General features: G+C 36.2%; 2 protein-coding genes across 2 annotated transcripts; both read right to left on the reverse strand.

Moving 5' to 3' along the window:
• Positions 1-1,181: 1,181 nt before the first annotated feature.
• On the reverse strand, positions 1,182-6,734 carry LOC122592364 (2-methoxy-6-polyprenyl-1,4-benzoquinol methylase, mitochondrial). Its single transcript, XM_043764571.1, has 9 exons — positions 6,614-6,734; positions 6,167-6,269; positions 5,342-5,468; positions 5,194-5,255; positions 4,909-5,067; positions 4,679-4,823; positions 4,473-4,544; positions 4,098-4,206; positions 1,182-1,472 (listed from the first exon to the last, which is right to left on the reverse strand). Exons 2-9 carry the CDS (start codon positions 6,258-6,260, stop codon positions 1,371-1,373), a joined length of 870 nt encoding a protein of 289 aa, XP_043620506.1. The 5' UTR covers positions 6,261-6,269; positions 6,614-6,734; the 3' UTR covers positions 1,182-1,370.
• Positions 6,735-9,722: 2,988 nt separating this feature from the next.
• On the reverse strand, positions 9,723-12,321 carry LOC122593693 (leucine-rich repeat extensin-like protein 3). The gene has a single exon (XM_043766138.1). The coding sequence runs from the start codon at positions 12,316-12,318 to the stop codon at positions 9,976-9,978; it is 2,343 nt and encodes a 780-aa protein (XP_043622073.1). The 5' UTR covers positions 12,319-12,321; the 3' UTR covers positions 9,723-9,975.
• Between the last annotated feature and the right edge of the window lie 13,360 nt (positions 12,322-25,681).

Consider the following 25,681-nt stretch of genomic DNA (forward strand, 5'->3'; position numbering starts at 1 on the left):
GGTTATTTAATTTATAATATACTAGTAGTATAGATATAAATAATACAGTCATGAAATGAATGAGTCTTTATCAAATGTTAAATCTTTACTCCCTTATAATGTTTTGCCTTTTATCTTTTAAAAATTTCCACTATCACAATTATATCAACCTACACCACTTGACACCGCCACCACCACCAATAGTACCATCACCGACACCATTAGACCGCATTCCCCACCGCTGTCGCATTGCGCAGATACTATGTTCGTTAGTACTAATAAAATATTATATAATACTAGCATGGTATCCGTGCCATGCAAACGATGGTGTAGATATTTAAGAAGATTAGGGACTTGTTTACATTAATTAATTAAGGATAGAATGATAATTTCACATGTCTCAAAATTATTTTCAAATATATGGTTAAAATCATTATATATAGGTATTAGATTAGATGATGTGATTTGATATTATTAATATATCAATTTTTATATGAATAGCAGAAGACGTGAATAATAAAACGTGACGTGACGAGTTTCAAGTTGATCATGTCGTATCAGAAATGGGAAGTTATACTGTATAGTACCACAAATATTAATAAATCTACCACACATATGCTTAATGGCTTATACAGTGTGTTTTAAAAATTGTACTGTATAGTAGATTTATCAATAGATGTGGTACGAAAATCATTTCCCATCAAAAATTGTCACATCTCAACCCGTTCGGATTTTTTCCTAAGGGGTTTTTGATGATTTCTTGTAGTGTTTTTCCCTTTTTTGTTTTAGGACAACATTTCATCACTGGACGTTTCTGTCACGTCACACCTTGCTTGTTATATAGGAATTACCAGTATAGCTATTGGTTTATCCAAAAATTTAATAGATAATAATGTAAACAATATATTTTAAATTCCTTGACTAATTTAAGTTCTAAAACTTAGAAAAAAATGCTTTTGTATTTGTTAAAACGGTATGATACCCAAAAGTAGGAAACCCTTTAGTTAGTTAGAGAGATATATCTCTTCATACTAACTTCAGCTTTTGATCGTTGAAGCCATTATAGCGTTGTTATAGTTTTGAGTTTCCAGTAATATGTTGCTACTGTGAAAAGCGGGGTACCAGGAAGATGGTAACATTTATACATCTATCCAAAGATAAGGAAATTGCTTATAGAACCTTTATAAGAAAAAATGTACTCCTTGCTCCAAACAAAATGTTTATTCCTGTGAATATCAATTTAACTTTCGTGTAGATGTATAAATTTAAGCGGGAAAAACAACAATACTTAACAAACAAATTGAAGCTAAGATCTACCTAAACTGTTGTGAACTCTGGTTGTAAGCACTACACCGAGAAAATATGATTAAGTTTCCAATTTCTAAGATCACCTAGAGTTTCAACCCTGAATGGATAGCCACCACTCCTCCCACAAGATTTTCATACTCTACCTTCTGAAACCCAGCATCTGCGATCATTGATGCAAAAACCTCCTGGAAAAGCACCAAGAACAGAGTAAGTATTATGTTACACATAATGGAGATATTCTAAACTACCCCTACCCAAGCACCATGGTTGGATCAGTGGTAAACATCCTTGCCTCTGGAGACAGAGGTCATGGGTTCGATCCTCATCCCATGCAAAGGTTGGAGGGCCTTTTCTGCCATTTAGGTAGAAACTGGAAGCAGCCTCTCTACTTAGGTAGAGGTAAGGTCTGCCTCCATCTTAACCTCCCCCATACACCGTCGAGGTATTGGGGCTCAAAACCCGCGGAAGGCGGCACTGAGCAGTTACTTACTTTTTCTAAACTACCCCTACCCAACGAATTTCCAGCTACGTCTTTCAATTCTTTGTGTTAGTATCTGCATTTTGATCCGACTGAGAATAAGAATATAATCTTTTTCTTAATTATTTAACTAATTAGAAATCTAGACAGCAAACATTTTCCCGTGAACCTCAAACCGATAAAAGTGAAATGGATTTGACCCAAACAATACATTCGCTTTTCATGAAATTGTTCATAAATTTTATTAAACACTCCTTCCAAACATGTGTCAAAACAACTTCTCTTTAAAAACTTTTTGTTTTAACTTATTTCACATGTCCTCTAAGAATGGTAGTCTTCTTGGCTCTAGTTTCATCTTATTCAAGTTTATTCAGTTACTATTTAGTATATATTATGGCGTTCGAATGTCCATTTTTTGTAAGCGTACTGCGTATATTGGGATGGTAACATAGATTATTAGAATGGGTTGATCAAAGGGTAATCAGTCTACTTAAGTACTTATAGTGCTGCAATTGGAACTCAGAATAAACTTCAGTTCTATGAATTTGTATATATTATTTACACACATTTAGAGGCTGAAAAAGTAGCATTTAAGTTGAACATCATACTATATCACCAAGTAATACGTAATTTCACATTATTCTAATACAAGCCCACTTTTGGTGTCAAAAACATGTTGAGTTGGAGAGAAATCAATCCGAAAGACAATTCAATCGAGCGACACAAATTTTTCGATTCTCATAGTTTTCATGAACAACCATTTTTTGGATCTTCTCAAAGAATTGTTGAACTTAGTTCGTCACCTGCATTTCCTATTTCTTCTAATATGTCTTCATTTCATAAGCAATCTCATGATTTTGATTTTTGAGACAATATATCCACCCATACATCTCGTAAAAAGTAGGGAAAAACAAATATGTTGCTAGCAGCATATTTGTGGATATATATTCCCTAATAAAGATAGATATAAGTATGATAACAAGTTTGGCGAAGTGACAATGATAGTGAGTTAGCTAGTAATCTTGTGGAAGAGTCTAATGATGAAAGCAACGAAAGTGAGAATCCAGATAAGTGTATCACAAAAAGTGCTCAGCCATATAATGAATGGATGATGAAGTTTGTTTAATGATGTTAATGAATCAGGAAACGAAATTTGAATAGGCAATAGCATTGTGGCCGTTGCCCCAATACCAGGTTTTAAAGTGGTCAAAAGTAGTGTACAATTCCAAAATGAAATGAAATGGACATCAATTATCCTAAAGACTCATAAATGTGGACAATCCCAAATAGCCGGTCATAATCAGCAAAATTCTCAACGAGGCTTTGATATAATGTAAAATATCATGTTAATATATTTGTCACTTGTATTGTAAAATTCTCTATTAATGAATCAAATTCACTTTTGTGAAAAACAGATTTATAACTTGTTTTTACCAATAAGATAATGAGAGTGATTAAAAAAGAAAGCATATCTATGAAGTAAGATAGCAAAAGAGAAAACAAAAAAGGTGGCTGGAAATCGGTTGGATATGAATGGTTTAGGATAGCAGAATTGGCAGGGGGCATTATAAATAAAAAATAAAAAATCCTACCCTTAGTAGATAAAAAATAACCATCCTACATTTAGTCATATTTTATGATTTTTTGCAAGTAATCCTCTACACCAAACAATGTGTTTTAATACTCGCGTAATATAGGATCTCTTAGATATACAACCACGATTAAGTAGTCCAGAATGGGGACTAATCAACATCGACTATAAATTTGCATTTAATTACTTCTGCGAGTTTAATTCTTAGAAAGTTAAAATCCAGAAGTTGACATGTTCTGATATCCTTAGTTAAGTAAACGGCATAGATATTGATGGTGGTTCTTTGGTTAGTCCACTAGTCCAGTGAAATGGTTTCCCTGATGCCATGTATATAACCCCACAAAAGAATCTCATACACTAGCTGGAAATATCGAATAACCTAGAGAAATAAGACCTAATACATCAACTTTTTTCTTATCATACTCACGGATCTCTATTAAATATTTACCCTAAAAATAGCTACAGATATTGACTGATGAAGCCATGATACCATTATAATGTACGTTTATCGTTTTGTTTTTTGATGAGCTTCTCGGTAAAATGTACCTACTATCTAGTGTCAACAAAAGATATATTACTACATTAGGTTGTATAAACTCACAGATATATTAACAGTGTCATGTTAAGTTTCCTTTAGTTATTATGACATATTCAAAAGAAATGAGACAGGCCATTAGTGTTTCGTTTCATTAAGTTGGGGGTCAACATAAAGATGGTCATTGGTGAAAACAAACAACATACCTGAGGAGGAAAACGCCGAACGCTCTCAACCAAATACTGATAAGAATCACGATCTCCTGCAACTAGCTCTCCGAGAACTGGAATGACCGAGAATGAGTAGTAATCATACCTGACACGTAAGGAAAACAATGTTTTTATGAGCAAGTGTAAAAAGAAAGCATAAGGAAAAAATGCCAACTTTTGACTTTTAAAGCTCAAGCCAATACAAATGCCTTCTCTTAAGTAAATCCAAAATGTCTCTACTTGATAATGAGTTGTCACATCTTATACTTGAAGCCACACAATTAGCATTTAAATGTAAAGCATCAACTCTTATATAAATACGGAGATATTATACAATGCGCATACATAGGTTTGGACTTTGGAGATACTTACAACTGCTTGAAAACTGGAGCTTCTACATGGCTGAGTTCAAGGCAAAGAAATCTCCCACCCTTCTTGAGTACCCTGAATGAAAATTTAACTATTAACAGAGAACGAATTTTTAATAATTAACATGACATTTATATTATGGATTTTGTTGCCATCTAACCAGTACTTCATTAAATAATAAAAGTATAATATCAGGGTAGAAGAAGCACCTGTGTGCTTCAACAAGCACTTTTTCGATGTGTGTAACATTCCTAATACCAAAAGCAATAGTGTAACCGTCCATTGAACTGTCCTCAAAATTGAGCTTTTCTGCATCTCCCTCAACCCAAACAAGGGACCCTAGATCTCCAAGCCCTACATTGTGGACCAAATTGCATATTGTTTCTCAAAATATATACATGGAACAGGCATTTTAGTTTGTGAGATACAAAACACTGACCTCTTTCTTGAGCTCGCTTTTTGCCAACATTCAACATATTTGGATTAATATCACAAACATAAATCTGAGTCTCTTGCTGCAAATCATCTTCAAGGGTGTCTTCTATGGCTCTTCGATTAACACTATTAATTGTTTCCAGGATCCTGAAAGCCACATCACCTGTAATATTTCAATGACATCAAATTCCATAAACAGAAAGAATCAACTTCATTATTTTGAGCATCAAACTCAAAGATCTACGAGATAGAAAGTATAGATAGATAAGATCATCAGAGACATGCTTACCTGTCCCACCAGCTACATCGAGATGCTTCATCCCAGGAAAAGGATTCAATTTTGTAACCAATCTGTATAATAGGGTGAGGACTGAATTACGAAAAACCCTTAGTAGAGAAATTATGGAGTATATATGAATGTAAATTTTACACTTCACCTCTCTTTCCACAATCTATGCAGTCCACCACTCATCAAATCATTCATGATGTCGTAATTTGATGCAACCTTGGTAAAGACATTACCAACCAATTGGCTTTTTTCTTCTTCATCTACTTTTTTAAATCCTGCAGTAACTAGGATGTCAATACCGAGGTTTTTCTCTGCTTTTATTTGATTTTCTTAGAGATACTGACTCTAAACAACTAGTTTCAATTTGGGGTCCTCAATATAATCGACAAGATTAACAAACCAATCTAACTTTGAATGGTGAAGAGACAAAACAGCCTAACTTTGCATTGCCTTGTGTGCATTCCATATTTAAAATAAAAAAAAACCCTTCTTAAATGAAGTTAGCCTTCCTAATTACCAACGCTTGACGAAGTATACTTGTAAAAAATAATCCAATGCTTTATGTGATGTATTAGTATTCTATCAAGCCTAACGAAAAACAAAAGTACTTTATAGCAGATTTGGTTTTCCAAAATTCTCAATTCTCAAACATCGGTAAGCAATGTAAACACTGACTAACATACTTCCGGTCAGTTCAGTTTAGTACGCGCATAAGAGTTTTACTCTAACTTGGGTTCATAAGTGGATTCTAAATACCCCTGTGAGCTAGTAGCAACACAGGATCAGTTTTCGAGATTTAAGTAGTCATGTACTATTGGCCTAAAACTTAACAGCGAGAACTTCATACAATTATAACGCCTAAATAAAGCAGAAAGACTAATAACAAAACCAGCTTCGACTCCGTCTACTCATACTCTAATTGATTACTACAAACAGACGTAAACCGGTAAACTTGTAATAAGTGTTCACCTACCAAAGCTAGTAGCATGGGAATGCAGATATGCAGCAGGAGTAAACCTGGGTAATAGCTTGCCCCCCAATCTCCGGGCAACCATTCTGACCGACATTTTTTCAACCTTGCCACATACAAAAAAAAAAAAAAAAAAAAAAAAAAAAAAAAAAAAAGATCAAAGACTATATAATATAACAGCACAAACCCTATGGGATTAAACAAAAACCGAAACATATAGGCTTTTACGATTCACTAAAAATGGTTAATCATATTAGATTGCAGCAAATCCATACAGGAAACTATTACCCTGATGATTACAAACTAAAATCACAACTTAAAAACCAATTCCTTTGAATATAAACCACACACATTTTATCAAACACCTTGTGTGCATTCTCATAAATTGATTTATTATAAGTATAATAATAGGTGTCACCGAGACCCTTAGAAGCCAGACAGATGCTTAACTGTACAAGTGGGCGAGTGAGTGAATTTTCTGGTTGATCAATGAACGTCGGTGAGCGCTGAGAGGCGAGTTCGGTGGATGGAAATCCTTTTTGTCCCAAAATTTGCTTTCTTTTATTTTATTTCCAAAGGTCCGCTAAGTTTTAAGAACTTTGCATTTTATGCACCAAAGTGACAAGACTTCGATATTAATTATTTTTTATTTGTTTACTCGTATTTCACAAGTTGATTGAACATCACCACGTCAGTCTCTTATGAATCGGTAGAAGTAAGATTTTCTGTATTACACCTTCCCATAACCCGTGTATGTCGGAATTGGGTACAATTATAACTCGAGAATCATAATTTATAGTCCATTTTTTAGTTTTGATGGCGTGATATACGACATTAGTTTATAGTTGTGTCTAATAATAGGGTTTTTTTTTTTTTAAAGTTAATTTCGATTCAGACGTATTGTAGGCAATTTTAATCAGCGATTTGTTGGACCTCCAACTCTCTTCTCATGGAAAATACCTTGAGATGAGAAACCTGAGACTTTAAAAAAAACTCACATCCGAAGTCCACATAATGAATTTAGAAAATACTTCTGGCCAACCCATCTAAATGGAGTTGGTGTGTCTATTAGGTTCGATAGTTGTTACGTTGTAATCTTAGTGTCAGATACTCTTTACAATATGTATTAAAATCTTATATTTAATTACAAGTAGTAATGAGCTTAAATGAATGATTATCAATGTCTAAATAGATACATAATTGTCATGTACTCATACTGTATCATTGTTTACATCTTATTCAATATTTGACTATATGATCTTTCTGTCCTCCAAAATTATTCTCATATACTTTTGAGGAGTATGAAACATTCTTGATTAAAAAATATTTCAAAACAACTTTCAGTGAAATATCTCAGATAAACAAGTCAATATATCAAAAGGTATGTAACTATGTACATATTAAAACATGTCTCATAAGTAAAATAAAAAAATCTTTCTCTGGATTTTTTACCAAACTTAGCTACAATACATGATACATAAAATTAACTCACTATCCAGCTCAAAAACTCTATAATCGATCGGGGTCCCTACAAACTTATCTGTACATAGGATCATCATTTATCGATCTCTATTGCAATTTAATCAGCCTACTAATATATAGTTAAGGTAACTTTTTCCTTAAATTAGATCGACAACCCTCGTGACTATGTCAACAAAGGAAAATAGTAGTATCATGCAAATGGAAGTAATAGACAAATTCTCATTTGATTGCTTTTAAGCCTTTATATTGGCTTCATTCAATATAAAACTAACAAGTAGGCATTTGAGTATTTCCAGATCATAATTCACAAATATAAGTTTGTATTTTAGTTTGGATCATGATTTGCATATACAATTGGCAGTGTTAATTAGTAATGTTAGCCAAAAAAAAAAATGTTTTTGGTTTGTTTTGTGAACACATTTAAAACAATGTATCATCACATATGAGTCATCCAAGACACTGGCCTGGTAAGACATTGCTTCATAGAGTCAACCATAAAATGGCCATCTTTGTTGGCAGTCCATTTTCATGGATCGCCGCTGTTAGAACAAGTAACCTGCTGCAGCAACAAGCTTAGACTAAGGAACTCAAAAGCATGGTTTTTCCAATATATTCCTTGCTCCAGCTCCCGGTCAAAAGCATAATCACGAGCACCAGAGAAAAGGGAGCGAACTTTAGCCGTAAGGGGTCTTCATTGACCCAGGCAACCAACCAAAACCGCTCCTAAAAGCCATTGTCGACTGTACCTCTAATCAATGATTGCAGCTTCAAGTTTGACTGTGCTAATAGATTTACTAGAAATGCAATCGAGTTCCAGGTGCCAGTAATACCTTTGGAGTGTGGTAGAACATGCCAACTCATGTTTGAGTCGTGAAGGGCCATGATAACCTTTCTCCATAGGGCCTTAGGCTCAATTTTAAACCTCCAGCACCATTTTGTCAGCAATGCAATTTGTTGATGGCTTGGATATAGGGGCTTTATATATAAAGAAATAAGTAGGCGACGCTTCAAGAACAGATTTTAGCAAAGTAAGCTTACCCCCAGCTCAAAGATTTTGGATTTCCAAGCGGAAAGTCTCGCTTCAAAAGTTTCCACCACCTTATACCAATTAATTAGTAATTACTCTGTTGACAGTTCATTGTTAACACCAATGATCAGGCCCAAATATTTTCAGGGAAAAAAAACCAACCTCAGAGCCAATTGAAGCATGCCAAACCATTTGTTTCTTCAAGATCAACACCAGTTCCATATAGCTTTACTTATTGAAGTTTATTTTGAGACCCGAAGTGAAATGAAAAACTTTGAGCAGCCTGCTCATATATATTAGCAATATTTGAGAGAAAAAAGGCATCATCAATTAACAGGACTGCCCTGGTTTTAGTATCTACTTATCCCATACATGTTTTCCTATACCTTCACATTAAGTATAGCTACCACTAAATTCATTAGTCCTAACACTGATTAGTCCATATATTGATATTTTCTTTTTGAGACAAAACATATCTCATATTAGTCAAAAAATTGCTAGGAACACATAATCACCAAGTTAATTATCATATCTACCAAAATAAATGATTTCAACACTAAATCACAATTGCTTGGAACACATTAGCCCATTTGCAATGTGAATTTATGAAATCTCCATTGAACTAAAACATTTGGTTATGGGTAAACATATATGAACACCCAGAAATTCTCCAACCTTATAGAGTAACATATTCGATGAGATAATGAAAAAGTATGTGGCGGTTGAGGTGACGTGCAATACATCCGTTCAACAACTCCCATTGTTGTGGTCTTGATATACAGGGGAGGTTACAATAGAGGCTTAATGAACATTCAGCAGGTGCTAAACGAGACATAATCACAGTAAAACAATGACCAAGTAATTGCCAAGTGATCGAAAATACATCATGAGTCGAGTACTTATAACTTGAAGTTTATAGATATAGATTTATGCGCATTATAACACATGAATGCAATGAAAAGAATATGAAAACTTATTACATGATGATAAACCTTTGTTCACTTATATATGTAAAGATTAATAAAAAAATAAAATAAAAAAGAATGAAAGTATTCTAAATTCCCTATTTTCACAACTCAAATTATACATGAAGGCAAAAAAAGAAGGTATAATATTTGAACAATTACAATGAAATCTGTGATCAATTTTCACAAACAAATTAAGCAAAAGCCCCATCTTCAGACAGAATGGTTATCTCTCCCTGCATATATGTTTTCCTTGGATTTGAAGGAAGGAAGATTAATGGTGGATGTTAAATGTGTTTGTATATAATGTGTGTATTTATATATGTATGGAATTGGGATTAGTAATAGGGGATTGCAGGTGGTGGTGGAGAGGGGTAGGAAACTCCGAAGACGGGTGGAAGAGGAATGTCATCGAATGATGGTGATGGTGGTGGCGAAGATAGGTGCGTTTGTTTATGGGGTGGTGGTGATGTGTAGTGGTGATATTTGGGTGATGGTGGTGGAGATTGAGTTAGTGGTGGTTGATGGTGCCATTGTTGTGGTGGTGGTGGTGGTGGTGATTGAGTGGGGGTTTCACATGGTTTTGGAGGTGGTGGCGGTGGGGATGCTGGAGGGCAGTCAGCTGTTGGTGGTGATGAGTAATGTTGTGGTGGCGGTGGTGGCGATGAGTAGTGTGGTGGTGGTGGCGGCGGCGATGAATAGTGTGGTGGTGGTGGCGGTGAAGAATAGTGTGGCGGTGGTGGGGATGAGTAGTAGTATGCTGGTGGAGGAGGTGGTGATGACTGCAGTGGTGGTGGTGGTGGTGATGAGTAATGTGGTGGGGGTGGGGAGGAGTAGTGTGGTGGCGGTGACTGAGGAGGAGGAGGTGGTGGTGGTGGTGAGCATGGGAGTGGTGGTGATGGGGTTGGTGGAGGTGGTGGTGATGGCGATGGTGGGGGCGGCGGCGGAGATGCATAATAAGGTGGTGGTGGAGATGGTGATGGCGGAGGTGGTGGTGATGGTGATGGTGGAGGTGGTGGAGATGGTGAAGGTGGCGGAGGTGGTGATGAGTAATATGGTGGTGGTGGCGATGGTGAAGGAGGGGGCGGGGGTGATGGTGAGGGTGGTGGAGGTGGCGATGGTGGTGGTGGTGATGGTGGAGGTGGTGACGGTGGTGGCGGTGACGGTGATGGTGGTGGAGGTGACGGTGGTGGTGGTGCTACACGGGTCACAGGTGAAGTCTCAAACATGGGAGGCGAAGGTGGTGGTGGCCTGTGTCGCTCACTTGGCGAAATTTCCCAAACTGGTGGTGGTGGTGCGTGTCGTTCACTTGGCGATATTTCCCAAACTGGTGGTGGTGGTGGTATAACTCGAGGTTTAACCTCTTGTGGTGGCGGATGTGATCTCATAACCGGTGATGACTCAAAAACAGGAGGCGGTGGGCTAGCCCTAACACGCTGCCTGGGCGACGTAGCCGCTTTAGGAGCGGGTGGTTTTGGAGAACCAGCCCTCCTTCTAGATTCTGACTTCGACTTAGACCGTGGTGGCGAGGCCACAGGTGCGACCGTACCACACCCCATCTTACTACAATCAACCGGGCGTGCATCGCTTGAAGCACATTCCCTACCAGACCGTTGACCCGATTTTCCAACAATACAATTCTTCTCATCATCAAACAACTTGCCACCACCTTGAACCGCCACACAGGATGGCGCTTCACCGGTGAAATAATTATACGAAAATGTAAAGTTTTGCAACTTGGGCAACTTACAAATACTATCTGGCACGACTCCGGTCAGTTTATTATGCGCGACATTAAGTTCCTCCACACTTCTCATCCCAGCTATAGCTGCAGGTAATGGTCCTTGAAGACTATTAAAACTGACGTCGAAAACCGTCACTTTTTTAAGAGCCCCAATTTGAACCGGCAAACAGCTTGTCAAATTATCATTCATAAGAATAATTTCATTCAATGTTGACCCCATTTGACCAATACTTGCAGGAAGACAGCCACCCAGATTATTATTAGCCAATACAAGAACCGAAACCGGTGATTTGCCCAAATTTGGTGGAATACCGAACTTGAACCGGTTGTCATTCAAGAAAACCGCGTCAAGATCTTTATCAAAAAGTTGAAATGGAACAGACCCTTCAAACTCATTGAACCGGAGGTCTAAAAATTTTAAAACCGGAAGAGATAAAACAACATTTGGGAACGGTCCAACGAACCGGTTGTTGCTTATATCAAGCTCATGTAAAAGCTTTAGTTTTTTGAAAGTTTTTGGGACGGTCCCACAAAACCGGTTCGAGTTAATGTGGAAGAGTGCAAGGTCAGTCAAAAGACCAAGCTCTTCTGGGAGGTAACCTGCGATATCAGCATGGTTGAGATCGATCCCAGCGACTACTCGGTTCGAGACGTTGAATGGTGAGGGAGCACAAAACACTCCTGGGTAAGAGCAAACCGCTGGACCGGTCCAATTTGATGTGAAGTTAAATGGGTCAGAAAAGATTGCGGTTTTCCATGCTTGTAGAGCAATGTAGGCTTTTCTAAGACTTTGGTTCTCGAAAACAAGGTTTTTTACGTCGTCGGCATCGTTGTCGTTGCTGTCTGCGGCGGCAGCGTGGCGGAGGAAGGCGGCAAAGAGGAGAATGGTAAGGAGGAGGAGGTGTAAACGTGGTGGTGGCATTATATTTTTTTTCATATGAGGAAGTAATCGGTGTATGTATTTCTTGTATATTGTGTATGTATATGTATATTGTATTTATGTGTGTGTGTTTATGAAAAAATGGCCCAACTGGCCGATGCGTGTTTTGTGTTAATTTCCACCAATGTGTATATTTAAAGGTAGACATTTTATTATTATATTAATATTAATATAGTTAAATATGTATAAATAGTATAAAATTAAAATGTGAGTATTATATTTCATAAATTGAATTGAAATTGATTGTTGTGGTATGTATTATTCTCAAAATCAAAATATTAGTTTAAAGAGTGATTCACCTGCCACCAAACCCATGTTAAGTCTTCTGGCTTCCCTGGCTTTTTCTGTTACTTGTATTCCAAAGTTATAATAATGTTGTTTATTGTTTTTATAATATTGTTTAAATAATTGATAACACGGTTTTGTTTAATAATAATTGCTAATTTACACCTATGTTTGATTAATCCTACAATGAGTAACATGTGTGTTAGGGTATATGATGTTGGATTAATTATTAAGAGATTATAGATTATTGTTAAAACATAAACTTATGGCTTGCATTGTATAGTTATTTTCCCTAGTCTTTAGTAATTCAAATGTTTTAATTGATGGGTAGTTCTCATTTTAGAACCATAATAGTTTGATATCTATCCATATATCAAGATGCGAATTGTTCATATAATTTATATTTCTAAAATGAACAAAATGATAAATATTGAAATACATACCGTTAATATAAAACAGTTTCAATCTAATACTATATTAAAAAAAGGAGTTTAGAGAAGCATTTGAAACCACCAGAGTCCCTTTTGACATAAAGTTTCCACTAATTATTCCTTTTAATATATTTTCACACAAATTCATACATATATTTCAATAACCAGTGCTCAAAACAAACAATAATAACTTTATCCATCTATTGTTCTTTTCAATCAAATCCATACCCATTTTCAGTCTTATACATAAAGTAAACACACTCAAAATAAATGTTATTTTCTCATGTTAATTTCTAAACCATAAGGTCTTCCTAATTTGCGTGTTTAACAAGATACATTACATAATCGCATTAGAATTAAAAGTTTCGTTAAGTTACATTAAATAGTTGAACACCTACCATAAAATTCAGGAGGTGAGTTTTTGATATGGAAACGTACAACTTTTTTATACACGTAAACCTTAAGGGTTTTATTTATCATTTTCCTAGAATTAATTATTGTAATGCTTTTAAAATAATGAATTTAATGTCACTAAACATGAAATCATATAAATACGAGTAAAACATAAAAGTTAAAAAGCCTCTAGAAACTTAGCCCCCTAATGCTTTTCAAAATTATAGACGCTGCACCGGCAAGAATAAAAGTCTATCTGAGCTCAATAATAAAAAGGGACAATATGACAAGCCAGCACGTTGCCAGAATTTATCGGAAAATGACTTTTAGGATTGATAACTACAAAATTAAAACATTAAACAAATACATAGAAAGTTGACAATATAATTGGAGTAGTGGAGAGTTTGTAATGTTGGTATTATAGTAGTTTTAAATTTTTAAAAGTCCAAATTTAAATAACTCTTGAAAGAGTGTATTAGAGCTATCTCTTCTTTAGAATAAAAAACCACTTTTATATTTTATAAAAAAGAAATATCGGACTAACTAAAGGGACTATATGGCAAGGAGTTTTTAGGGGCTTTTAAGGGCTTAAAAGCTCATAGTTTTTAAAAATAAGCGTATTTGAAAATTATAGCCGTGTTTGGTATTACATAAGAAATCAAAAGCCCTAGCCCGAAATACTACTAAAAGCCTCAAAAGATTTTTAAAATAAAAGCTCATAGGAAGAGAGTTGAAAAAAAAGCCCCAGCCTCTAACCCCAACGTCAAGCTCCAGCCCCAAGCCCTTAACTACAGCCTCAGCTCCAAGCTTTTGTGCCAAACATACCCAAAAACAAATGTTTTACAAAAGAATAACAAACATACAAATAAATGATTATAGTCATAATTTAGATAATTACATAAAATCTTAATCTTAATCTTAATCTTAATACATACTAAAAAGAAACTGACGTAACTTCAATTGATTAGTCACAACCCTCAATTTCACAAAACTAATTAAATCAAAATTAATTTACATTTTTTGTTTTTTATCACTAATTTACACTTTAACCCAATTAAAAAATTATTAATACTTTATTGCATAATGTATATTTAACAACAAAAAATAGTTAAAAGTTAAATATTTAAATTTAACGTATAAGTATCTTTTTTTGTTTCATATACTAATTCTTATATTTATAATGTTATAAAATAATAAATAAGTAATTTATAATCCCTTATTATGCATTTACAACCATTTGTATAATCAGTTAGATTTCAAAACAAATATATATTTTAAAGTACATTATCACAACATTCAAATTTTAATTGCAATTAATCTAATTTAAGCAAGGTTAGCCATATCAATGTATGTTGAGCTTAAAAAAAAATAACTGTTCGACACTTAAACTTGGATGTGATACATTCATATCTTGATTTCTAATTCATTAAAAACATTAGAAACCAATCATATATATATATATATAGAAATTAGTACACTGCTTCCTTTTACATCAATTATTTTGACATTAATAATCACATCGCTGCCGTCACCCATCGCCATCGAGCCCTGGGCATACGTCATAGTCCTAAAAATGAATCATAATCAATAAAACTCATAACATATTTATCGATTTGTCACATAGTGTGTGGGCATCAAGTTGATACAATGTGTTTTTCCCAAAATCAACATAAGAGAGTAGTAGTAATCCACTAATTAGGTGGGGCCCACAAAACGGCGATAATGAGACGCGTATAGGAAGCTCCATGACTGACGGCGTTTGTAGAATATCTTTTTTGTTGGCAATTGGCATCCTATTCTTGTAACATCTTTAAAGTTAGAAACTTTTATTTGTGATGTTTTTCATTTTTTTTTAAGGATTTGCTAACTAGTTAATGAAGTCAAATTTTTCCTAAATTATTAAAAATCACATTTAAAGCTCATTAAATCAACTTGCTAATTACCATTTTTATATGAATCATAAATACCTAATTAAATATTTAAGGAAAATTTGACTTCATTAAATGCACCATAACTAGTGCCCCAAGGGCACTAGCAAATCCCTTTTTTTTATATAAAATACAACGTCCTTTTTTGGGCAAATATACAAATTAATGTATGTATTCTTTTCTCTTTAATTGCAAAGTAGAATGGCCAAATATGGAATTGGGCCTAGGCAATATTGTGGCCCTATGGGTGAAGAAAATGTCGCAAGTCAACCCAAATTATAAAAATTGGGTCAGGAAGGACTATGGGCTAAGAAGCAGAATTGGGTTAGGAAGAAATATGGGCTTAGAAGAAGTAGGTTAACATATTGTACGATAAATATTCAAGAACTTTTACGTATTTTTTATTTAATATATTCGGAAAATGCCCCTAGTTATAAAATTATAAAATGAAGAATAGGCAATCTAGTTGAAGTACTAGATTATTTGAATCTTACTTTTAATCTTAATCTTATCTTAATATCTACTAATATACTAAAACATTATTATAGTATCCTTGAAATGACATGTGACGAAATCCTTAATCGATACGTATCTTTTTTATTTAATTTTTAAACATTTATATTTAAATAAAAAATCCTAATCCAACTATGTTTCTAATTATTATTAATTAAATTAATAATACAATCATATATGTTTATAAATAATTTTATAGAGTTTTGATTACTTCATTGTTCATCTTCGAGACTTGCCATTATATTGGGGATAGTTCCCTACTTCACATCTATAACTATACTAAAAGAGGAGGCTGAAGAAGCATTTGAAGCCACCAGAGCCCCTCTTGAAACCAAATTCCCGCTCCCACCCCTCTAATTCATTTTCCACGTTTCTTTAAACCACAAAAAAATTAAAAAAAAAACCCTGCAACCCTTCTCTAATACAAATGAATATAACATCAATCTGCTTCAATCTTTCTTCCTCAGCCTCTTCTCACAATTCAACCTACCTGTTCCTTTATTGAAATCCTCATCAAAGCATTCAGCCACATATTATTCTTTGTTCTCCATCCAATTTTGTTTACATTTGATCTCTAAACCGTAAAAAACCCTAAATCGTTGTTGTTGATGGAGATGATGTTCGCGACATGTTGTTGGAGGAAATACTTAGGTGATCAGAATTTGGTTGAATTCACTTGCTATATGGATGAATTTTATGGTAAATCGTTGAGCGCCCACCAATTGTTTGCTATAATGCCTGAATGAGAAAACATGAGTACATTAGCTGGTATTTTTTACCCGATTAACATATTTTAGTTTCTTAGTTTATGTTTTATTGGTATGTTTTGATAATGCAATTTTCTCTTTACCTTTCATTGTAGTGAAAATTTTGTTTGCAATCCAATTTTTAAATAATCATTTAGATTTCAGCTTACCCATATATTGTAGTGACACAATGGTCTACATTGAATACTATACATATGTTGATGTAAGGGTTTGTGTTGACTTGGTAACTTGTGACCGGGTAACTTGCATATCTGATAACTCTTGCTAAATTTGCCTTTGGCAGAGCCGGCCCTGGGGGTGGGTGATGTGCGTTTTTATTAAACTAACTAAGTTTTAAATTTATAATTCAAGGATTACCTATTCGATCTTAAAACGCAACTAAGAGCAGTGTACTCTGTCTAGTAGTAATATAGCCTAGGTAAGTCCAGGTTTGTTCTCAGGGAACTTAATTATAAGAAAACTAAAATATTTAGAAATGAAATTACAAGTTGTGATTGGGGGTTTTCCTAATTAACTAATTGCACATAAATTTGAGAGAATTAATAAATGTAAGAACTGACATTCGTTTGGTTTTGATTGACACGCTTAAAAGCAATTATGATTGAAGTTGTTGAACGACTCTTTTCAAATTCAGATTCTCGTTAGATTCACTTGAATAATTTAGTTCAACTGCCTTTCGACTGGTTGAACACTTTAATGAACTCCTGATAAGGTCATTCATTAAGCATTAAGTATTGAGCCTGTTACTATGACTGAAATCTTTAATGTAAGTCTAAATTCTTGTTAAAGTATAAAGACGCTGATTACCCACACTACTTGGCTCCGGTTTCCGTTCGCCAAATTGGTTTAGTTAATCTTAATTAAAATCATACCCGTTTGAACCAATTATTAATTCCCAACCAAGTGTCCAGTTATAGATCAATTGATTACACTGATTAAAGACCGATCATGTTTCGCAAACAAATTAAAATGACCCTAGAGCCTCGGTACCAAGTCGACTCAATCAATTAAAATCAGTTTGTATATGAAAATTAATAACAAGCAGGATCAAATAAATATGGTCGACGATTTAGCATAGAAACTGTTCAACAATCAACCATAATCAACAATCAAGTCATGTTTACATCACGTCCAAACGAATGTCTAGTAAATTAGCTACTCATAGACTGAGTAGCCATGAACAATCTGATAAAATAAAATAACATAGAAATCTGAAATCAACAGAGAGAAAGAAAGAATGAAGAACCGGGTGATTAAGAATCACTGGAATGGATTGCCAAGTGTTGATGATGTTAAATCTGTTATGGATTGCCGTCACTTTCGACCTATGTGCTCTGCTTATGTTTTTAGGGTTTATAACGGAGTATTTATAGGCAAAATACGAAAAACCCTATTCTGGCCGACCTATCTCCAGCGGCGCTGGTTTTGGTGCCAGCGGCGCTGGTCTGCTTCCTGAAGGGACGAGCGGCGCTGGTTTTGGTGCCAGCGACGCTGGTGTATGCCTGAAGGATGAGCGGCGCTAGTTTTCATGCCAGCGGCGCTGGTCCGGTGCCTGAAGGACTCCAGCGGTGCTGGTTTAAATTCCAGCGTCGCTGAACACTTCATTTCGCCTACATTTCCATGGTTCGACTCTCAATCTTCGTACTCACAAGTCTTGAACTTCGTCCTTAACTCTCCTACACTCATTCCTACTCTCTCGATCAGTCATCTCTCAATTCGAACCTGTCAACAAACCTAAATCCATTAAGTACCTTAAAGCTTACATTAATGATTCATTTATGCCTCGAAATCAAAACAATTTAGTAATGAAAAAGTCACAAATAAATCGTTCATCATATTCCTCCACACTTAAGTCCTTGCTTGTCCTCAAGCAAGCTCTAAATCATTTCTTAAAGTCTGGAATTAGCTATTTGCAAATCAGGGTTACTAGAAACATTACCTATGCTAACATCTCTTTTCCTCCCCCACACTTATTTCGTTCTCACCTTTATCGCTTATGCAAATGTCTTAATGCAATCATTATTAATTTAATTACCATGATTGATAACTAGTATGGAGTAATGCTAACAACTCACAAGTAATCCTAGTGCAAGATTATTATTGATGTGTCTTTTCCTTCCCCTTCTCGAAATACTCTCATTCCATAGCTTAAACTAGTTCGACATATTTATGATCATATGACGATTACATCTTTAAGAGTTAAGACAATGGTGACAGGTCGGTGGTTCCCCACGCGCAAAGCGACATAACTTAACTCAAGTAAGGTACATATTGTTCTATTTTTAGTGCCAATCTAGTTAGGTAGTCAAGACAGCGGTGACAGGTCGGTGGTTCCCCACGCGCAAAGCGACATAACTTGACCTCAATTTTGATCTTTATTTTCTTGATTCATACCATAACTAGATAATTTGAAGGTACGTACACCCTTTTTAAAACACATCGGCAATCTAGAGATACTTACTATTCTAAATTTTTATGTAGCCAATGGGTCCCCCAAATGGGTCATACTAGCATAAAAGTTCTTGCTAGGTCAAGTCTATTTCCTGAGATTTAAGGATTCCCATAAATCTTAAAGGTTTTAGCTTAACACGGCAGTTTTATTTATTTTAATCTAAGATTACAAATGAATTGCCAAAGCTTCCTCTAATACGCATCATCAATCGTTTCAAATTAAGTCTAGTTCATCATGCATAACACACTGCTCATCACTTAGGGTAGACCTAATTAGCGCTAGGGATTCAAGAGATGTAGCTAGTAACGACATCTAGAACAAAGCTCATCATTTTTACCTAATAATTACTAATTCCAGACCCATCTAAATTCTCTTTAAAACCTTAATATCATAGCTAAAATTATTGAAATATTTCCTAATTTATGCAAATCTTCCCCCACACTTAAAACCTACAATGCCCTCATTGTAAAACCTAAACCACGCTATAAAAGAAAGAATAGGAAAAATTGTCAGCAAGAGCAAAGTGAAACTTCCCGGGTTTTCTAAGCTGTGAACTTCGTTAGATCTCTGAATATATTCCTCACTCGACTATTCTCACTGTCAAACATACTCAAACAAATATCAAAGCAACAAATATAAAACATAGCATCATAATAATTTAAACATAAACCATACGAAATGTCTGATAGTTGTGCCAGTAGCCTACATACTACTTAAGCTAACATTTTTGCAGAATTAACGGGGGTTTGGGGAAAGAGATTATTTAAAATTGTCTCATTCGCACGCAGGCGGGAATCTACCATCATGACCAAGAATTATTAAAAGGGGGAGGGAGAGAATATCGTTTAAAATGTTTCATCCGCACGCAGGCGGGAACCAACCATGCCTTCACCATCATATTATAAGAATTATCAAATAAGAGAGAAGAGAGAGATTGTTTAAATGTTACTTAACCACAGATGTTTGAGAATCATCGTCGAACTGGGGGACATCATCATCATATACCCGTGCTGCAGCTACTGATTTCCAGCATCATCATCTGGCATCTCCAGATGTACCTGCACCTCTAGCAAATAAAGTATCAAAACCCCTGACAGGGTTCATGCCGAAAGATACGGTCCCTAGTCCGGTGGTGGTGCTGGTGGTATGCTGCTGCTGCTGGTGTGACACGGGGTAGTAATGATCATAACTCGGCTGCTCTACATGATAGACTGCTGGTGATGAGTACTGAGGTGTGCTGGGGAAAAAGTGATCAACCAAACGCTCATGCACAGGCTGGTATCTGTTTGTATGGTACATCAGGTAACCTAAAGCAGATCCCTGGTACTGCTGCTCCTGCTGCTGCTGGAACCTGATCCTAGTGAGCTCGGTTGTAAGTGCATCAACATCCTCTCTCAGCTGTGTAGTGGGTCCCCTGCCAACCTGACTTCTGCTGCTCTGACCAGTCTCAAATGTAGAGGTGCCTGCCTGAGTATGATGCCCTTCACCTTCTTGACTTCCTTTGAAAAGTAAATTTCCTTGTCTGTCCAAAATCTGCAACTTAATCAACTCCCTAGCATCAAGAACCTCCGTCTCCTCCATCTCTGAACAAAACTCACGAGTGCCGCCTAGTCCCAACCTCACAAAAATCTGTGAAATAAAATGCCCACCAACTATCTTGTCATCCCTGTGGGACTGAAGATAGTGAGCTAGTAGAAATGGGACCAAGCAGTACTCGTATGGAGATCCCTCAATCCATAGTCTCATGATCTGTGCATCCATGTTGTAGACTTTATCCCAATTCATTGATCTATGCCTAAAGTTATAGGCAACTAACTTCTGCAGGAGACGAGGAGTGGGGTCAATGATATCCGATGCCTTGCTCGAATTGCCTTGAAGATTGTTCTTTCCACTGATTCTGTTCCAAAAGGTATTTATTGTTTCCACACTGCTGTTCACTGTAGATGCTCCATCGATGAATGTATCCAAATCTCTGTCATTCAAATGGTTGAAATCCCAACATCCGATTAAATAGCCAAAATCGGCCACAGTACAATGCCTCCAAACTCCTCCTGCTCTGAAATGAATGATTTGTGCGGTATTGAGTTCCCCTGCTTTAAAGTTTTCAACATAAAGTGAACATAAAAACTTCAAACACCATTCTCTATAGACATGTTCTGTAATGTTGAACAACGAAACCCACATTTGCCAACTAATCTCATCCTCTTGAGCCACAACTGTTGCTTCCATCATTTTCTTGATTTTCTTCTTGAGTCCTAAACTCTCCAAAACATCCCAATCTAACCTCTTTGGTGGTGCTAGATCTTTGTTTTGCAGTCCTAACAGTTTGTTATTCAACCTTATTTTCTCATTCTTTTTTGACCTGGCCATAGCAACCATTCATGACTTTCTGTTTTCAGTTTGCTATACCCTTTATCCTTTTTGGCTTCAGTAAAGTATATGTTCAAATCATGTTCCGATTTGAATGTGAAATCCCATCCATGTGGCCTCCAATCTGTTTCTGTCTCTTCAGAGCTATAACTTCCAGTATCCGAACTGGTTCTAGCCCTTTTATGCTGCAAAACATATGCAAACCAAAAGAACGTGAAAAGTAGAAAATCTGGGCAGTAGGTTTCCAGCGGCCCGCTGGTTATTTTCCAGCAGCGCTGGTGGTGCAATTTTCAAAGGCCAGCGGACGCTGGTTTTATCACCAGCGGCGCTAGTGGTCAAGTCCCAGATTCAGCGGCGCTTATAAATTAAGCAGCGGCGCTAGAGGTGTTCAAACTTAAAGCCAGCGGCGCTGGCGAAATGTCGAGCGGCTGCTGGTGGTTCCGTTTTTGTTAAAAAAAAACTGGTTTTTTGATTAATAATCTTAATAAACCATTGAATTCTTGCAAATCTAGCAATAGGGTTTTGTTAATCTAACTAAATCTAACCTATCCTAACCGTTTTTAGTTTCCAATACCTATTACATTATTAAATTCTAATTTCAACCTAAAACTTATTTAATAATTCATTAAAAATCAAAAATGCAGGTAAAAGATATTAAGGGAAAGATACATTACCTCGTGGGACATGATTTCAAGGAATAAAAAGTGATGAAAAATGGAAAGATGGGTATGGTGGTGGCCGTCGATCGGAGCTAAGGAGGGGGGTGGGTGGATAATTTTGTTTTTGAGTTTTTTGAGGAAGAAGGGAAAAGAGAAAAGGGTTAAAACCTTTATTTGACTGGTCAAAATCTGGCCGGTGCACGTTAGCAAATCCGGCGCATGTTAACACTTTTTTTTTTATAAATACATTTTCCAGGTTTCATGCCAGCGGCGCTGGCTTCGATGCAAGCGGCGCTGGCTTCGATGCAAGCGGCGCTGGTTGTACAGGTGAGGTACCAGCGGACGCTGGTGTGGCGACCAGCGGCGCTGGTTGCTCCGATGCAGCATTAAACTTACCTGAATTTCTTTTCGAGCTAAATGATTCCCTTTTATCTTCAACCTGCAATGTGTCAAAGAATACAATACTTTTCTGCTCCTAACACTACGTTAGTACTTAAACTAAATTCTGTCCTATTTCTAGTTCATTTTGAAAGTAAAGTCGTCACTAGGATCGATTGTCTTTCTCCTATTTCTTGATTATATAATTTAACTCTATGACCATTGACTATGAAATTGTCTCCATTTTTGGCTCTCAATTCCACATATCCTGAAGAATAAACTCTAAGAACTAAGTAAGGTCCTGACCGTTTCGGTTTGAACTTAGGTGATTTTAGTTTGAATCTAGAATTGAAAAGTAAAACTAAGTCTCCCTCCTTGAATCTTTTTGCCTTAATTCTCTTGTCATGCCAAGCTTTAGTCCTTTCTTTGTATAATTTTGAATTCTCATATGCCATCCACCTAGTTTCATCTAATTCATGTAATTGTAACAATCTTCTGTCTCCTGCCTCAAACATATCAAGATCTAGATTCTTAAGTGCCCAATAGGCTTTGTGTTCTATCTCAAGGGGTAAATGACAAGTTTTACCATAAACTAATTTGTAAGGGGTTGTTCCTATGGGTGTTTTATACGCTGTCCTAAATGCCCATAATGCATCATCTAGTCTAAGTGCCCAGTTTTTCGGATTATCTGATACAATTTTTTTCTAAAATTCTTTTAAGTGCCCTATTGGTATTTTCTTTTTGTCCACTAGTTTGTGGATGATATGCAGTTGAAAATCTATGATTAACCCCCTACCTTTTAAGCACTTTTTCAAGCTGAGCATTAGCAAAATGAGTCCTTCTATCACTTATTAAAGCTCTTGGCATTCCAAATCTACTAAATAGATTTTTAAGGAAATCTATGACCGACTTAGCATCATTTGTGGGAAGTGCTTTCGCCTCAGCCCATTTTGACACATAATCTACTGCTACTAATATATATTTATATTTATGAGATGGGGGAAATGGTCCCATGAAGTCAATTCCCATGCATCGAAAATTTCACAAACCTGAATGCTCTTTTGGGGCATCTCGTCCCTTTTCGTTATCGATCCTTGTCTCTGGCATGCATCACACAAATTAACCAATGTTTTCGCTTCTTGGAATATTCCTGGCCAGTAGAACCCTGCTTCGAAAACCTTTCTTGCTGTAGTAGAAGGTCCATAATGTCCTCCTGTCGGTCCTGAATGACAATCATCAAGTATTTTTCTACTTTCGCTTTCAGATACGCACCTCCTAACCATCCCATCAGCGCAAATCCTAAACGGAAATGGTTCCTCCCAAAAGTAGTACTTAAGATCCGAGAAAAACTTCTTTCTGTGATAATAATCTAAATGCAACGGTAAAACTCCTGCAGCTAAATAATTTGCAATATCTGCAAACCATGGTGCGTCTTCTTTATCGTTGACCTCTACTCTCATCAAATTCTCCTCAGGGAATGTTTCTCTTATTTCTTCGGTCACCAATCCTTCTCCATATAGCTCATCTAACCTACTGAGGTGATCTGCGACTAAGTTTTCTGTTCCCTTTTTATCTCTTATCTCAATGTCGAATTCTTGAAGTAATAGCACCTATCTAATCAATCTAGGCTTTGCATCTTTCTTGTTAACAAGGTATCTTATTGCCGCATGGTCTGTAAATACTGTGACTTTTTGCATGACTATGTAGTTCCTAAATATGTCCAAGGCGAAAACGACTGCTAGCAATTCCTTCTCAGTAGTAGTATAATTCCTTTGAGCTTCATTTAGGGTTTTGCTAGCATAATAAATTGGCCTAAAATGCTTGTCTACTCTCTGCCCTAAAACTGCTCCTACAGCATAGTCACTGGCATCACACATTATCTCGAAAGGTAGTGCGTAATCTGGAGATACTACAATCGGTGATTCTACTAGGTGAGCTTTAAGTTTCTTAAAAGCCCTCACGCAATCTTCATTAAAGTCAAACCTAACTTCTTTTTCTAAGAGTCTTGTCATGGGTCTAGCTATTTTCGAGAAATCTTTAATAAATCTTCTGTAAAATCCTGCATGTCCCAGAAAACTTCTAACCCCTTTCACATTTACCGGGACTGGTAATCTAGCCATGACATCAATTTTTGCTCTATCCACTTCTATTCCTGCCTTTGACACCTTATGACCTAGTACAATTCCTTCCTTTACCATGAAATGACATTTTTCCCAATTAAGGACCAAATTTGTTTCTTCACATCTAGCCAACATCTTATCTAAATGCTTTAAGCACGAGTCGAATGAATCTCCAAAAACCGAAAAATCGTCTATGAATACTTCCACTGATTTTTCCAACATGTCTTGGAAAATTGTTGTCATGCATCGTTGGAATGTCGCCGGCGCATTGCATAGTCCGAAGGGCATTTTCCTATAAGCGTACGTTCCATATGGACAGGTGAAAGTAGTCTTTCCTTGATCTTCGGTGTGGATTGGAATCTGCAGATATCCTGAAAAACCATCAAGAAAACATAAATACTCGTTTCCCGCCAACCTTTCTACCATTTGATCCATGAATGGCAACGGGTAATGGTCTTTTCTTGTAGCTTCATTTAACTTCCTGTAGTCTATGCAAACTCTCCATCATGTGACCGTCCTTGTTGCTCTTAATTCTTCATTTTCGTTGGCCACCACAGTCATTCCTCCTTTCTTTGGAACACAGTGAATCGGGCTCACCCACTCGCTATCCGAAATTGGGTAAATTATCCCTGCGTCTAAGAGCTTAATTATTTCCTTTTTCACTACTTCCTTCATGTTTGGGTTAAGACGTCTTTGCCTCCGAACTACTCGCTTTGAGTTTGTCTCTAGATGAATTCTATGATGAAAGTATGATAAGTCAATTCCCCTAATGTCCGCTATCTTCCAGGCGAAAGCCTTTTTATGAGATCTTAGCACCTTCATCAAAGCAGCCTTCTCCTTAACGGTCAATTTTGATGAGATTATTACAGGCAGCTGTGATTTTCCTTGAAGGTAAGCATATTCTAATCCTTGCGGGAGCGGTTTCATCTCTAAATCTGTGGGTGGTTCTTCAAGAGATGTAATCAGGTTGTTTGGTGTCGGAGTTAATGCCCCATCGAATTCATCTTCTTCCAACTCTCCTAGATCTCAAGGACGTTCTGGTGATCCAATCCCAAGAACCTCCT

The sequence above is a fragment of the Erigeron canadensis genome, chromosome 3 (assembly GCF_010389155.1).
Source record: "Erigeron canadensis isolate Cc75 chromosome 3, C_canadensis_v1, whole genome shotgun sequence".
In the NCBI taxonomy this organism is placed as follows: Eukaryota; Viridiplantae; Streptophyta; class Magnoliopsida; order Asterales; family Asteraceae; genus Erigeron; species Erigeron canadensis.

Excerpts from the sequence above, each read along its gene's own strand:
- LOC122592364 (XM_043764571.1), bottom strand. The coding sequence starts at position 6,260 with ATGTCGGTCAGAATGGTTGCCCGGAGATTGGGGGGCAAGCTATTACCC. Across the intron at positions 5,469-6,166 it reads TTCCCATGCTACTAGCTTTG|GATTTAAAAAAGTAGATGAA; the intron begins GTAGGTGAACAC and ends TAGTTACTGCAG. Across the intron at positions 5,068-5,193 it reads CGATGTAGCTGGTGGGACAG|GTGATGTGGCTTTCAGGATC; the intron begins GTAAGCATGTCT and ends GAAATATTACAG.
- LOC122593693 (XM_043766138.1), bottom strand. The coding sequence starts at position 12,318 with ATGAAAAAAAATATAATGCCACCACCACGTTTACACCTCCTCCTCCTT.